At 30.8% G+C, this 17,503-nt stretch overlaps 2 protein-coding genes across 2 annotated transcripts in view; both read right to left on the bottom strand.

Moving 5' to 3' along the window:
• LOC129228410 (tudor domain-containing protein 7-like) overlaps positions 1 to 12,350 on the bottom strand; it is an 88,185-nt gene extending 75,835 nt beyond the window's left edge. Inside the window, exons 1-2 of the mRNA XM_054863090.1 lie at positions 12,233 to 12,350; positions 5,311 to 5,526 (exon numbers count right to left, since the gene is read on the bottom strand). Of these exons, the coding sequence (XP_054719065.1) occupies positions 5,311 to 5,482 (172 nt within the window). The 5' untranslated portion in view covers positions 5,483 to 5,526; positions 12,233 to 12,350. The remainder of the gene's footprint in view (positions 1 to 5,310; positions 5,527 to 12,232) is intronic.
• Positions 12,351 to 12,408: 58 nt separating this feature from the next.
• LOC129228409 (tudor domain-containing protein 7-like) overlaps positions 12,409 to 17,503 on the bottom strand; it is a 54,731-nt gene continuing 49,636 nt past the window's right edge. The window contains exons 5-6 of the mRNA XM_054863089.1: positions 14,195 to 14,488; positions 12,409 to 12,528 (exon numbers count right to left, since the gene is read on the bottom strand). Of these exons, the coding sequence (XP_054719064.1) occupies positions 12,409 to 12,528; positions 14,195 to 14,488 (414 nt within the window). The remainder of the gene's footprint in view (positions 12,529 to 14,194; positions 14,489 to 17,503) is intronic.

The raw sequence follows: 17,503 nt of genomic DNA, 5'->3' as shown, positions 1-17,503 counted from the left end.
CACTGAAATAATAAATAATAACCTAAACATAATAAATGATAGCACTCATGTTTTTATCTTCATAAATAATGATTTAATTTAAAAGTTCAAATAAACATTTTAAACATTCAAAATATACATCTTCGAACCATCAAATAGTTTTACATACATTAGGATTTTTAACTTTGCATTAGAACAAAATTTCACACCATGTTTTTACTTTTTTTCTCTCCACAGATGTTACAATTTTTACTAAATTGTTTAACCATAACATGTATCAAAATTGATTGCTGAAATCAAAACCTAATTTTTAAGAAAATCGATTAAAAAAAATATTTTTTGAAACTTACTCAGTGTTCTTCCCAATTTACAATTTTCTGATGAGAAGTCACAATTCTCAATTCTGATGCAAATTTAGTGTTTAAACAAGTTTATCTATATCCAAACCACCAAATTTCTTGCAAATTATCAAAATTTAAACATTTTTTATCTTTTCTTTAGGAGCATACAAAAGGTTCTATGCCATTCCCTCCTATACATTGTTTGCTCTCGCTTTAAGCATGGGAGAGCCTTTGAAAGTTAACAGGGTTTCAAAGACAATAACTCATTTCTTCTGCTTTTTTTTTTTTTTTTTTTTTTTTTTTTTTTGTGCATTTCCTGGTATTTTTCTCATTTTAGGCCATTTTTCAAAGATTTATACATTGTTTTTCAATTTTAAGACTTTTTTGCATATTCCAGAGCATTTTTTGATGTTCTAGTTCTTACCTTAAATGTTTAAATAAAATTAAGCTTGATTCATTTATTAAATTTAGGAATTCTGAACTAAAAAAATTTCAGTGCCAATTTTCAAGGGTAATCTTTTAAGTAACTGTGTCGTCTTATCAGGGGGAGAAGATAGTCTGAACAGGTTTCTGTATTCAGATTCTGAATGCAATCATTTTCATGGAACTTGACTTTTGACAGTGTCTTTCTCAATACTGTAAAGCACTTTCTTTCTTTTTTTGAAGTACCTTTGAGTACTTTCTCTTTAGCAATATACACAAATGCAAACAACTAAAATCTTGCTTTTTGCATCATTCAGTATGGAATTTTGGTGAAAATATATATTCAACTGATGGATGTAAGGAGGAAGAGTTTCAGCATAAAAACCATTTTCTGTCACATAGCATATGAGTATAGAAAAACATACTAAAGCAATTGATGCTCAGAAAAAAGTCAGTTCCATATTAACTTCTGATTCAAAAAAAAAAGTATTTAAACTAATTTCAATGGAATTTTGACCACATACCTTAAGTGTATTTTTCAAGATTTTAACTAGCATTTTTTCAATTTTCACTGCATTTTTGTGTTTTTTTTCCCTGGTCATCAATTTACAAGCTTTGATGATAAGTCACTTAAGATACATGTGGGTGAATATGTGCCAATTTATAAATTCCAATGGCGCATAGAAAATTAAAAGGTAAATCTAATTGTTTTACTTTTATAATATGCTTAATAATAAAGTATATTGTCTTTTATTTGGCCCACACAGTCAGTTCTCAGTAACTATTTCATTTTAGCATTAATAGCTAAAAATAGTTATAAATTTATACTGCACTGGCTTGCCTTTTTCTACTTTTCATACAAAGACGTTCACCATTCTTTTTTAAATAACCTGGCACAATATTTTTTACCATAATCATACACATAAATAAACATCAAAAGATATTTCATCAAAATATTATTAGACAAAAAAAATTTTACTTTCGTGTAACGGAACAATAATGTCACCCTCACCTGGTGAAGTTAAAAAACTGAAATGTAACGTAAAAAATGCTAAAGGATGTCCTTGCCCGTGAATAATCATCGTAATACAGACTAAAGTTAAAAGTAAGCTACTGTGGATTGAGCAAAATTCAAATATTATTGCATTAATTTTTGTTGCACTGCCACACACTGTGCTTGTGCCAGTCATTGCAGTATTTCACCTAAATGTACACTTGTGTACTGCAATGTTTATTGCGTGAAGATATCACGGATTACGTTCAAGTTTAGTAAAAAGAACATGTGATGTTGTTTTAACAGGTTGTGTGTGATTTTGTCACTTCTCTGGCATCATTCCACAAGCATTTTTTGTGCCACTGGAAATACATATTCATCTTACGATTACAATGCCTCATTTTTTTGTTATAGTTGCTCATTCGAACTTATATATTATGAAGAACACTAATAAGAAGCAAAGAAGGGAAAGATAAACTGGGAAAAAAGTGACAAATTGGAACAGTTACTCTACCGAAGAATTAAAAATGATCTGGATAAAAATTCTGAACTAAAAGAGAAAGAAAAGTAAAACTATTAGTTAAAAAACGGAAAAGGGATTAAAATTATGAGAATAACATAGATGACTCTGCCGGCAGTGTCATTCCCCCTGACAACATTTCCCTTGGTGACTATAAAACTTGAAACATTTCAAAAATCTTTGTTCTTCATCTTTACAAACACAAACGTAACGGCAACTAGTGAAATAAGGAACATTTAACAAAACAAATGACTTTAAATTTGGGGACACAAAAAATTTATTTATGGTACATTCACCTATGTGAAAATTTTTGATGCCTGATACACTAGATATTTTCATTATTCACTACTTAAATGAAGGCATTACTTTGTACTGCATGTTTTTCACGGAAAACATTTCATATATTTCGCACCCCGGCAAGGAAAGTAACAACTCAAAATTTTGGAAAAATGTACCAACTATCAATTTAAAATCTTAATTTGATGCTCGTTTGATGCCATAAATACTTGTACAAAGTTTGCTTACGTAACTGGTATGTTGTGGCGTAAAATCCATGTAATCAATAAAGTCACACATTATTAAATTTTCATAATTTAGAAAAATTTTTGAACTGCACTTTTGTGCATTATTAATGTAAACAAAAACTAACCAAAAAACATCACATCATAGATTTTTTGAATAAATTGTAATATTTGAGACTAAATCACTTAACTACTACTACGTAAAGCCTTGATTTTTTCCAATGCTTTTGTTTTGAGTTGTGTCACTTTCCTTGCCAGAGTGCAAATAGAGTTAACTCCCAATTATTGGCGGTCAGATTATCTGCGGATCTTTTCACATTTTCCCCCCTAAACTTATGATTGTGTAATGGTTTGTTTTAGATTTTACATATATATTTTATATTCAATTCTAGTAAATGCAAATGTAGCATTGTTTTTAGTTATAATTTAAATGTATGTGTGATTGTGATTAGTATTTTTTAGCTATTGTATACACTAAGTATCGTTTTTTACCTATTATTATTATCCGTGGTTTTCGCTTGTCTCCGGTTACCATGCCACCCTATTCCGCGGATAATCGGAAGTTTACTGTATATTCTTCTGTTTGAATGATAATGCATATTTTTCTCTTACTTCAGTATGACAACACTTTAGATCACTAGCGTAAAAACAAATTTTAAACATATATTAACATGCTAAGATTGGCAGTATGGTCAATCTTCAAGAAGCCTTTCCGTAACAAATTCAATTTAGAATGAAAGAACTTCTTAAGCAGGGTCATTCCACAAAAAAGTCAACCCTTTGTCTCGAATGTGACTGCTCATATATTTCATTAAAAAGTAGTAATTTTAAAGGATAATGACGATTTTTTTTGCTTAAGACATCACACATAGGTTTGTAATTTGTTAAGCAGAAAAAGTTCGTTCATTAATACGTCAAAGTACAGTGGAGCACTGTTTATAAGTTTCTTTTTTATATGTTTTTATCAATTATACATTTTTCAAATTGGTTCTTGCTGAGTCTAACACACATTAACGTAAACCTAGTACATGTTTTTTTCATTTAAATGCTCTTTTCATGCAGTCCCTTCAAAAACGCATTAACTGTGCTTCACTGTATTATTTTTAATGAAATATATGAGGCATACGTGCAGGAACAAATGACTATTTTCCGTGGAATGGCCCAGCAATGCATTGCAATGACATATAAAAATACTATAAAACATGGTATAAAAACACCAGGACTGCCACTGAGTTTGGATAACGAAAATAATCACTTTATCAGTACCAGAAACAAGTCCTTAAAATAAGTCTCCAGGTGCAAAATAGTGTCCTTATTTTTCATAAATGATCTTAATAACGGAACTTCAATAAATGGAGCTAACTCAAAGTGGGTGGGGTAAGTGATTTTTTTTTTCCTTTTTTGAAGTATGTAACTTGTTTTTGTGTAACTTCTTTCCTAGTACAGAAGAACCTTGATTATCCGAGCTAATTGGGATCGCAAGTGCCTCGTATGTCAGAAATCTTAGTTAATAGAAACTTTGTATAAAAAACCTGTCAGGATCGCAAAGTTTTAAAAAGTATTAATTTAAAATACAATTGGAATAGTTATAAGAGATTAAAATGAACATGTAACAAGAAATGTTTTACAGTTAAAAATCTAAACTTGAAGAGTTCTCGACAAGACAATATCGAAATTTTTTCTAAGATAAAAAAGGGCCCCAGTTAAGAGCTTAAAAGTTGATCTTCACTATTAAAAAAAAAAGGTTCATATTAGTTTTTGCTTAATTTTGTAGCTCTGGGTAAGAATTGTTTCAAAACTTGAAAGATGTTAGATTTTTTTCAACTATCTGAAAACTTTCACCAATGAGTAGAGTTTTTAAAAGAATGAATATAAATCAGGAATCAAAGCTAGAAATAGCACCAGAAAAATGGAGAATATTCAGCTTATTTTACTTGATTTTTTTTTTTTTTTTAATAGTTGCACATTTTTCACAACTGACTGTGAAATAGCAGTTTGTCTCTTAAAACTTAAATTTTCTATATTTTTGCTAAAATGCCATAGTCATCGTCTCTTAAAAATTGTGTCGCTATAGTCAGGTACGTCATTTAAGCAACCAGAAATTTTAAAAAAAAGTAATTATGCTTTTTGCATGCATTTTGACGTTTTTTCCTATCAAGTATATACCCTTTGCCTCTCCCCCCCCCCCTCTTGGAACACTTTCAAATGGCAGGCCAGACTGTACTGCTCAGTCACTTTTTCTGTTTTCAGTGGCAGCCTTGAAGAACATACTAATCAAAAAAATAAAATGTAAAGTATTAAAAAGTTTATTTTTAAAAAAAATTTAATTTTTTTTACTTGACTGGCTTTTTAAAGAGTCTTTTGGAGATGAATTCAAGATGAAAAACTTAAACACAAGTTCAGCAAGAACATTAAGTATTTAAATTGCATCAATAGATTCACATCCACTACATGAGGACATTGAATGTCAGCACTGAATACGAATTTTCAGAGAATTGTTTTCCATTAAGCACACCCTTCGACTCTTTTTACCTCTGCTGTCCTTGATGTCTGTCATGGCTTTTTTAGCTGCTTCCTCTTCAGCGGCTTCTGGGGTGCTAGCATCTTCTGGATATGATTTAAATGTCTTTTCACCGAGAAAGAGTTTAGAGAGATAACCTTTACGCTTCTGACCTATTCTATCAGTTTTATAAGAAAGTGGCATTCTGTTTGCATCAGCGTAGATCTTTACATATTCTTTAGCATTTCCTAAAACAGAAAAAACTGATGATTAAGTATACAAAATAGGGATGCAATTTCAACATTTTTGAAACTTTGATACTTTTGTAAAAGCAACCATGTTTTTACCATTTATGTATAAGGGCTGATTTTTCTTAAATTTTTTAAACACAAAACTGATTTTAACTAAACAAACTTAAACAAGCCAAGTGTTCAGTTTTTAAAATTAAACTAAAAATATCAACAAATAGGGAAGAAAAGTGTGATTATGTTTTTACTGATGAAAATAGTTAAGAAGAAAACAGCATCATTATTTAGTAACTGCAACATCCATCACATTGGCCAAAAGTGTTACCTCTAGTTAGTCATCTTAAAAAGTAGATTTTCCTTGGAGAAAAAAGCAAAAAACTTTTTTCAAGCACATAGTTAACTAGAGTACTAAACAATTATTACACTTTTCTCCTCCTTCTTCCCACAAAAACAGATATTTGAGTCATTAACTGGAAAAAATACTATAGTGTGATGGCATCACAATGTATGGTTATAAGCTTAATAAACAAACTGATGTTAAGAACATAAATATTACACAATTATCAAATACAAATAAAGCTAAATCTTCATTTGTTCTACTGAAGTTCTACCAAAATCTATTTCAGTGTTTGTCGATTTTTTTTTAAATTTAAATCTATATCCGACAGAAAATCTAAATTGTGATTCAGAACAAAGCAAATTTTAACTTATTTGTTACGGTGATGAAAATGCCAGGTTGGAAATAACAGTTAAGCTTTTATGTGAATAGATAATTATCACAATAAGCACAAATCATAGAAAGGTACACAAATCAGAATGTTTTAAATGCTTTAAAAATACTTTAAAATTCAAAAGAAAATAAATTAATAAAAAAATTTAACTATCAATAATTTAACAATAATAAAAATTAAAACATAAATAAACTATTAAAATAATAAATAAAATGAGCAGATTTAAGGTAGCATGTGTTAAAATTGATTTCAAGTTTCAAAAGAAATGTAAGATGCAAAAAGATAGAAATCTCAAATACTGCAGGCAATTACTACAATGAGTATATTCAATGCTGGCACGCTTCCAAAAGAAAAGGAGTAAATTCCTTTTAATCTCGCATTTTTGCCCGCAAGTTTTAAAAGAGAAATATAGCAAAACATAAAATTTGATTAATGCAGATTTCGGTGAGGAGGATGAGTCAAAAGTCTACTCAAGTACTGAACATTTTATGGCAATATTGAGAGTAAATTGCAAAAATCTGAAATTGGAACAACCCCTTTCCCCTTTTGTTTTCGGTCACATTTCTTCAATGGATTTAGATCATTTGAGAAGCAACCAGAAAGCATTCTCTTAAAAGCATATTTTACCAAAATAGTAGAAAACTTTCATGCTTATGTTTCAACATTTTTCTCTGAACCAGAAACGCGCCAAATACCATATTTTGTCGAATACCCAATGTTCAGTTGAAACTCAAACTGAATATATGGCCAAATAAAAATCTTTGTTTAAAAATTTCTAACTGTAATATTTGAATTTTACATTGGTTTAAAATAGAACATAGCAATCTGTTTTTGGAAATCTAAAAGCATTTCCATTTAACAACGTAAATTTATCTACATTTAGTACAATTACTAATCTATACATATAATAAAATAAGATGTTTGTGTGTGTGTGTGTGGCGCGCTTCCCGGGGAAACAGTAAGGCCTAGAAAGATGAAATTTGTTATACAGGTTCAATTTCTGCCGAAGATGTGCACCTCGAGCTTCGATTTTTGATATTTTAATTAGAAAAAAAGTTATTTAATGTTTTTTTTTTGCACTTTTTAGTATTTTTTACCTCAGAAACCCCGAACCAATCGCACCACACAAATATTTTTTTTTGTACTATAGTGTTGGAAATTTAATTTTAAATATGATGAATGAAAAAATTTTAAAAATAGAGCAATTTTTGTATTTTTTATGAATTTTTGAAAAAACCTTCAATTTGCATTTTTTTCTGGGTTTTATATTTTTCTAATATCATCCTGCGAGAAGTATTAAAGCTTCATTTCTAAAATTTAAGTATGTAATAGTAAAAACATTTCACCCTCTTCAGAAGAAAAAAGTTCTTAAAAATACGCAATAGTTTTTTTTTTTTTTTACATTTTTTTTTTTTAATGCTGAACACATGTCTTTCCAGGCATCGGTCGAAAAAGCGTTGTTCAATATTTTATGCCTCTGACGTCACTACTTGGATTTCGATTCGATATTTACCACGGAATCTTAATCGCAAACAATGTTAATATTTTCTTTCCTTTTTTTTGCTTTATAGCATACTTCTACATTTTACGACGTGATAACCACGTGTTTTTCCGGCAGCGCTTGCTTTTTTTCTTTTTTTTTTATTTAGGGATTGCATTTATTTCTTTTTCCATTCCCCCCCTCCCCCAAGCTGGACGTTTTGCTGTATCTATATTACGTTACATTTCATAGTTGTGCGCATTTAATTCAATAAAAACAGCGAGATTTTCTTTCCTTGTCACTTACTTTACTTTTACTTTTTTCACACTACAAGGAATTTTGGAGATAACTTTTTTTTTTTGCTCTACTTAAATAGAAAAAGCGGTTTTTTGAGTAATCTTTGTTTTTATTAGGAAATGAGCCGGGAGGTTAAAATAAATAGAGATGGATAAGAAATTTTAGAGATAGATCGTAAAGGTAGATAACCACCGCAGGCGGCAATCTTGGTGTAAAAATGTGAATGGCACAAAAAAAAAAAAAGATAGAGATGGATTGATCAATACTGCTGCCAAATTTATTTAAACATCCGCGGAAGGCGGCAAACTTGAAGTAAAAAGGTAAATGACAAGTTAGCCAAACAGCCGCTGTAGGTGGCTGCTTGCATTGAAAGGTGAATGGCGTAAGAAGGCGAACCAGCTGGTCGCCGCAGGCGGCTAGTTTAAAATAAATCATTCCTAAAGCAAGAACAAGTTAATTTAGTAAAATGGCCAACATGGTTTTAGTTTTATCTGCTATTCAGCACAAATGGTAATCAATTTCTTTCTTGATATATGATTTGATAACTAATAAAATCGTCGCAACATGTTATGTCTTAACCAAGAATCTTGCACTTTCCTTACGTACAAATACAAACCCAAGTTGCTAAAAATATCATTGCAAATTACAATTTTTTCAATAGATTTTCTGCTATGCTAATCTTTTTGAGAACTAATAAATAATTGTATCATCACTAAAATGCAGGTATGAATTTCAAACATTGCAAGATATTTTTATTTTTTCTATTTAAATCCAAAAATTACTGAACTTAGATAATAATGCTTGACGTTGATTAGCTTGATTTCAAACAATATCTAATATTTCATGCGGTGGAACACAATAGAAGCTAATTTATCGCAAAATTTATCATCCAAGTATCCAAAATTTAATATTCATATTTTATATTATAAACTACCAACCAATGCTGAGTAGTAATAAATGGACTTTCGATATTTATTACTAGTTAACAGTATGAATTTGCAGTATTTTCCGAGTTTGTAGTAGTAAGGCTAATTAATGTGTCTTTTGATTCAAGAAAAATTGAAAAACAAAAAATTAAATTTAACATCTGAGTGTTTTTTCATTCAATGCATTTAAAAACTGTTTGATTACCAATTATCGAACATTTAAAGTTGTTTACTATTTGGTTGCCGAACATTGAAGTATTTAGCCGAAACCGAATATATAGTTTGTCTGCCGAATATGCAGTATACCTAATACAAACAGAATAATTGATGCATCTCTACACTAAACCTGCTATTTCACCAATTCCTCCAAGCAATAGGATTAATGATGGATCAATTACAGCTAAAGAAAACGCTACGTGAGCCAAGAACTTATTCGTTCCGCAGTAGATTAGCCGATACTGAGCAAAGAAAGAATGAAAACAAGAAATCAATCTTTTAAGTTGAGTAGTAATAATTTTAAAAATTTCCTTTTATAGGTGATAAACACCTAGTACTTAATTTTGAAAATCAGGTTATTTTAACAATGCATAAATATTACTATCATTATTGACTTTGATTTGAGTTTGAAAGCTTAGTTAAAAACTATGAAATATATACTATGAAGCCTCTTTTATGACAAAAGCATTTTTTGGACTTAACTATGCGAGAATATACTTTTAAAAAATCTGATGCTTCAGATCATAAATGTTTTAAAACATCCATGTTTACAGGATATCTTTGACTACACAGAGAGGGTGGTCAAAAGGAAACTTCCCCTGTATATGAAAGAATAGCGGCCATTCTGCTGAACTAATTGAATCAAAATTTTGCACATGGTTGTTTAAATGCATAAATTAGTAATTAATGATTTTAAGCAATGCTGAGCTCATGGTTACAGTAAAAGAGTTGCAATTGGCAAAAGAGATTTTTTTTCCCAGCACAAATTGATCAGCATGTTAAGAAATCACAAATGACATTGGTTGGAGTGATTGAAGTGAGACAAAAATTGCTGGCATAAAGCATCACAAAGAACAGCAAATATTAAGAGCATTATAAAGGAATAATGGCAACAAGAGGGAGTCTTTGAATAACTTTTCATAATTCAGAGGGTTAGACAATACTGCCGTGTGCAGGTAAAGGGCAGTAACTGCAAATTTTTCATTTTTCATTTTTGTTATCTATTGTAAGTTATCTTTAATGTGCAAGCTCGCTTTTTTTTATTTCCGCTGAAAAAAAGGCGCGAAAAAGATGTTTAATTCCAGCGTTTCCCTATTGTTAGCATTGAATCCAAAACGCGTTTCTTCAAATATTTCGAAAACTCATTTCTTCAGATACTGCCGTTTACCTGCACACGGCAGAATAGTAGAAGCATCAATCACAGAACATCACATGCAAAGGATGACTTCTTGAGAAACCATTAATAATCAGCTTAGAAAGAGTTTCTTCAGTCAGGAGTTTGAACATGCTAACGAGCAAATTTTGTCACATATTAATCATTCTAATGCCATTTGCGGTTTTTCAATACACTGATCAATTTGTGCAATGAAAAAATGGATGTTGCCATTTGAAAATTGCATAACTCTCTCACTGCAGCAATAATCCTGTGTTGTTTAAAATCATCAATCTTAAATGCATATGTTTAAACAACCATGACTGAAATTTTGGTTTGATTAGCTCAGTCAATAAATAGACAGCTAGGGCTTCATACATGGGGGAAATTTCCTTTGGATCATCTTAATAAATAAAAATCTTCTGTGCGGACGTTTGTCATCATAAGGCTTTTAAACGGCTGAACCGATTTTGATCAAATTTTTTGAATGTAATTAAGTTGTGGCAAGAATGATTTTGAAGCGCATTGGATCGAATTGGAAACGTTTTTGTTAATGAATTAATTTAAACATTGGATGGTTATATCTCTCAAATGATTAATATTTATTTTAACCTACTGTTGAGCGAGAGCTTGGCAACTTAGGCTATAAACATAGAGCTGTGTGATCATTTGTTTTCATTTTAAAGCTACTGTTAATGTAATTTATTGTATTTTTTGTTTATTTGGCGAAATATTTCAAATTGCAAAGAATTGTTTTTCGTTTTTAAAGAGTTTTTATAGTCATTTTAGTTGAAGAATGTGTTTATTTTACATCGGGAGGGACGGGGTGCGAGGGATGAGTGATTTTCGCTTATTCAGAGAACTGTTTTCGACTTTATCATTTTTTTAAACGATATTCTTTCGATTGTTTTATTCTTTTTCATATGGGGGATGTTGCAGCGGGATTTTCTGTTTGTTCTAGATGGGTAGTTAGATTGTTAACACTTAATATCTGAGGACGCTTTTTATCCTTTGAGTATGGCTGAAGGAACAAACCATAAAGTATGGGAGAAAAAATAGTTAATAAAACAACTGCTCACTCGGCATTAGATAAATCAAGCTGTAATAAATATGTGACTTCTGACACCATAGCAGCTTAAACCATTTTATTTTACTTACTTTTTTTTCCACAGAACGGTTCAAACATTTGATAATTTATTGAAATTTTTTAACTTTTCAATTTACAAAGTTTGAACAGAACAATGTCTGTCAGGTCCTCTAGTTTTGCATATATAGGTACCATCTGAAAACTGATGTTTTGTTATGTTTCATTTCTAGTACAGAGCAAAGTAGACATGAAAATACTGAACTCACAACAGGGGGAATAAAAGACACACATACACAAATATAACTATTACCTAAAAGCAAATTGTGCTACAAGGTATGAAACTTAAAACAAATTCACTCATACTCACAGCTTCCAAACAAAAAGTCACATTATGAATGTAACATAGGCAGTAAGATCCACAACTTATAAGTGTAGTCAGTAAAATTGCAAAATTAAGCTTACACACATTTTATTTCAAAACAACTAAAATATGCTAAGAATATTGGCCATTTCTTTCTATTTTACTTTTCTTTGAAGAAAAAAGAAGGGTGGACCAATAATGCTAGCATAATTTCTTTAGGTTTTACTTTTCCTTGGGGGGGGGGGGGGGCAGGATTAGTTTCAAATGGTACGTTTAAAACATTCAAGATAAAATTAAAGGATCTCAGCATTTTGTTTTAGAACATTTACTTATTCGCTTATTTTTCAAAGACTTACGCACAAAATCCCAGGAAACCGGTCAACAAAAGAAAGGGAAATTATTCCAAAACAGGATGTTAAAACAATTTTAACACTATCCCCTTTCAAGAAACTTACTGGCATTATTTAAAGCTTCCGATAAATCAGCCTCTCGATCCGCAGCATTAGGGACATTTTTTATGTGAACTTGGAGCTTTCTCAGGGGAACCAAGGTTTCGGGAACCTTGGGCTTAACCTCAGGGGGTGGTGGTAGCCAGTTATCTTCCATTTGCCGATTATGCTTATTCTGTTGTTCAATCAGACGTAGAAAACGGGGGAGCAATTTCAGTTTTGCTGCTGCGTCGATATGAACTTGGTCCTTTAGATGTTGAAGTAGCATTAGGAAAGGCATTATCAGATTGGACTGCTACAGTCTGAAATTAATATAAAAGATTAAGTGTGAGCAATTGAAAAATATTTATTAGAGAGTTTAGCAAAAAATAAATGAATGAATAAATATGTTTCCAGTGTGTGCATTTAATAATTAGGAAATCAATAGTCATAACTATTGCTTTAAAAAACTCAAAATGGTAGAAAGTTTCTACTGCAAATGAGTGCATGTTACAATGCATGCATTGCTTTTAACGAATGGGGTGGTTTCCTTCAGTCAAAAGTACTTCCTTTAGTCATTGAAATGGATAGAATGAGCAAAAAAAATTACATGGACCCAAAAAATACTTTTATTTTCCAAACAGTTTTTTTTTAATTAATTTTTTAAAATGACCGATTTTTCAAACAAGGCGTGGTCGTTATGATGTCACAAATGATGCAATTCGGCGCATCTTTCTACTACGTTTCCACGTTATGATAATCAAGCAGCGAGTAAGTATAGATGCGAATTAAATATTTGGTTCTGTGAATGGCAACATTGAATGGCATTCCATCATTTGTGATGTCACACGACAGAAGTGTAAACAATAAAAGCGCAATTATTCCAGTAATTTTTTAAAAATATTTAACTTAAATTATTTAAAAAATTGTCAGATCCTATGTTTTTAGCATGCTCTTTCAGAAAAAAGTACTATTAAAATTTTGGAAACAACCCCATTGGGAGCACTTAACTTGAATGCCTGTAAATGTCAAAATTGTAAATTCTATCACCATAGTATGAAACATCCAGAGAAGAACTGAGTAACAAAAGTGATACCCAAGCATTATAGAATTGATTTTTAGAATTAATGCATAAAAATAAAGAGGATTTTGACCAGATTTTTGAGAAGGGTTTGCTGGCGGACCCAAATTTCCCCTGGCCAGAACCCTGTATTACTATTAAAATAAAACACAAAATAAGGGGTTTGAAGTAGCACAGATAAAAATAACTTCCAATTGTCAAAAACATTATCTAAAGCATGGGAACCAATTTTCCATAATGTGTTCAATATTCGTATTTTACAAAAAAAAATACGGACAGATAAAACCTAAAAATTATATAAAAATTCAATCAACGTTCTTTTAATATTCTTTTTTAAAAAAATCACCCTTTTTCAAAATAAATCAGTTTTGCATCAGGAAAACTCTACAGAAAAGTTTTTTTAATAAGCCTGTAAAAGCATGAAGATATCGACTTTTTTTGTGTTTCCAATATGATGCCTCTCTAGTTTCCCCAGTCTTCACTGACTTTACATTACTTAGAAGTAAGATTTTTTTTAAGGAAACTACATTCTACAGAGCTATTTTGATGAAAACTTCCACTTACTATCTTTCAAATTTTTTAATGAGCACCAAACTCTTATTGTTTAGTTGACAAATACTGTCATCTAGGTCATCTAAAAAGGTTTAATTCTATTCTACTTAGCATTGAAAAAGAGAATTTCAGCTTACATGAATGGAAGTTACTGAGAAGACAACATTCACAAAGTTAAAAAAAGAAATTGTGATTGGGAAACAAAGAAATTAAAAGAAAAAAAGGAAAAAGTAACCTCTTTTGGAAAAACATAAAATAAAATAGGAAAAAAAAAGATTTCATACATACCCTAATTTCAAAAATAGTTACATCAAAATACTTGTTTGTTCCTGAAAGAATAATGTTTCATTACTCACCTCAGGTTTCTTATATATAGGTCTCCTTGGAGGAAGAGGACTCCTTTGAGGAGGAGAAGGACTCCTTCGAGGTGGAGGAATGCTCTGAGGTGGAGGACTTCTCTGAGGAGGGGGATTTCTTTGAGGAGGAGAACTCCTTCTGGGAGGACTTCTTCGTGAAAGAAATTGTTTTGAGGTAGGGAATGATGAAGTTTTATTAAACTTTTGAGCAGCATAAGTTGGAGAATAACCACTTCCTCTTGTAGGATATCGTGGAACTCTGGCAGCATAGTGCAATGGTGCTTTTCTTCCTCGCTAAACAAAATAATAATGTCATTATTATACACAAACTTCATATATTTTATTGCTCATGAACACAGAAGTATTATTGATATGCTACATTTGAAAGAATGATATGCAAAACTGATATTTCAAGCATACTCAAGTTCGCCATTACGCGTCTGAGTGCATGTTTCCTGCTATTAAGCCTCAGTCTATGGCGCTCAAATTAAACGCCTTTGATATATTTATTACATTTAAAGCTAAAATCAACAAAAAATAACTTCGAAAAACATATTTATATAAGTATTGTTTCTAACTATTCAAAAAAAAAAAAAAAAAGATGGGGCAGGGGGAGAGAGATGCTATGTATAGAGTTTTTTTTTTTTTTTTTTACTTTTGCACAAAAAAAAATAAAAACTTTTTTTTTTTCTTTTTTGAAATTATTTAGCAGTTTTAATTTGAAAAGTAATGTTTTTGGGTGCAAAAGCCATTTCCCTGTTGTGAAGAAAAAAAATAATTGATTTAGGTGTCCTCTGCTGGACCCCTAAATACTCTTCAATATGGATCAATATTTTTGTGGTACATGCATGGCTATAGGGGCAACATTTTATCAACATGAAATTTCAAACTTCCAGAAAAAAAATCGATTCGGCCTAGTACACACACTTTCAGGCGCGAGTCGGCACAAGTTGCCGTTGTTCAAATTAAATGAAACTTTTTTTACAATTATTTTGCCCTAAAAGGAAAAATATAAGAGGGTGTGCAACTTGAAACATCGACTTTCGTTTTTTTTTTTGGGGGGGGGGGACACCCTATTGAATAATGAGAATTAATAGGTCCCCTTTTTACTGACAAATAAAACCTTGAAAAAAATTTTAATTAAAATTCTTCAAACTTTAAAGACTTGTCCAGTACTTAACCCACTGAAGATTTTAAAAATCCTTTAAAAGGAGGCAAAAAGTGACCCAAAATTTTAATTATCGATTACTGAAGAACTTATTTAACAACATTTGTATTAAAAGAGAGCTCGCCGATACTTTTCAGGCAATAGATTAACATTACTTTTAACTTCATTAATCAGCTCATTACCAGGAGTAATCTTGATATTGGTTTTTAAAAAAAATGGATATGGACCCCATATTACTGTTTTCTATGTCTGTCTACACATTACCTGCCGTTGCCACATAATTGCAATTTATTTAACTTCACCCAATGTCCATGTGCTACTTCTGATTAGTTGGAACTTCATTTGGTACTATAGAGAACTTTTCTTAACATGCATAAGTAGTACCCAGTAGATTATGTGTTAAATAAACTATATTTTTTTATAATTTGAAAAGAAAGGGCACGTAAGCATAGCAGACAGTACATAATGTGCTAAATTAACTACTTTTTTATATTTTGAAAGAAATGGATATATGTATATGCATGGTAGAGATCATATTTTTTAAATACATTTTAAAAAGATAACAATTTTAATATTTTTATGAACTCTTAAAATACTTTTTCTGCACCTACACTAATAAATTATAAGAACATCTTAATTTTATTCAAAAAATGAAATAATTGTTAAAATTACAGAGAAAATTAATCAATTTAAAGTACAAGTTAAAATCACTTCCATTTTTTAAAATAATAAAGCATTTTTGGAGCAGTTTGGTGAAACGTGAACTTGAACATTTTGTATCAGGTATCAGAAATTGAAAATTGGCACAATTTGGTGCAACTGGAGAAGATTTACCACCTCTAAATATAGAACAAACAACTGCAGTCTTCTTTACTATTTACTTTTGATCAACTTAATCCAATTTGTTTATCCTTCACTCTGTTTTTTTCTGCATTTTTCTATTTGTTACATTGTTTCCATACATAATTTTTCCCATCAGTAAATTTATTGCTAATTTGTTAGAGTGGTTTCATTTTTGGACAATTTGCATTGTTATGGATTTTCTTGAAAATTTATTACTTAACAGTTTTTTCCCCTGAAAGAATTATATAATAAATTTTGGCTCCAGGTGTTATTTTGTCTTTTTTGTTTTGCTAAATTTGGCATTTATATGGTCTCCTGTTCCACTGTATTGCTTTTTTTTTTCAGCTCACACTTCTTTGCATTGAAAAAGGTGTTCCTTGTAACACCAAAACACGCGTTTGCAGTAATTTACAATTTTTGTGCTTCAAAATGTTGGTTAATTTATTGTTTTAATAAAACTACTTATTATAGGCTTCTCCTGCTAAAACATACACATTTAAGGAAAACTATAAACTTTTAATTTTATTCAAAACAAAACCGCTTCTTTTCACACAATACAAATCATATTTTTAAGCGTTAATAAGAGAAATGACTAATATCATCAGTAGAGTGCATAGGTATATAAATTAAGATTGCTCTTCATAGCTTTTAGTTATGAAATTAACCTGAACAAATGATTTTACTATGGGTAGTTAAAATTAGTTTTTTAACTACCCATTAGGGGTAGTTAAAACTAGTACTCCTTAGGGCGGTAACTTTAAGGCCTTCGATTTTATGGAATTAACGATTTTCACGACTTCAGCCAAAGCTGACTTCAGCTCATCTGGTAAGTTCTTTGCCATGAGAGCTTCATGATGGAGAAAACAGTGTATGGTTTTAATTTCTAGTTTGCTAAGTCTCGGAACCGAGCTTTGAAAAATTACGATAGAATGAAATGAGTATCGGAACTGGAAAAGAGGAAAACAAAAGTTAAAGTTGCGGCTTAAATTCTGTGCGAGAGGGTATAATCCTTGCCTGGAGGAGGGGGCAATACTCCCGTTTGCGAAAGATTTAGAAAAAATTCTGTATGATTAGTTTATTTCGTGGAAATTAGAATCACTTTTCAAAAACTGAAAGTAATGGGATAACAAGAAATTTAAAAGAGGTGAAGCAGCAAATCTCGTCTCTCCCCTTGTTGGGTACGTCTTACTGCACATGATCGACAGGGTGAATTGAGAAGTTACAGAACGATACAAACGCTATTTGGTCGTAACTTTAAAATAAAACACATCAAGGCTCTTTCTACGAAAATACCGCGG

Source organism: Uloborus diversus, chromosome 8 (assembly GCF_026930045.1).
Source record: "Uloborus diversus isolate 005 chromosome 8, Udiv.v.3.1, whole genome shotgun sequence".
NCBI lineage: Eukaryota > Metazoa > Arthropoda > Arachnida > Araneae > Uloboridae > Uloborus > Uloborus diversus.
Note: the sequence above shows the minus strand (reverse complement) of the source record. Positions and strands in the feature narration are given on the sequence as shown.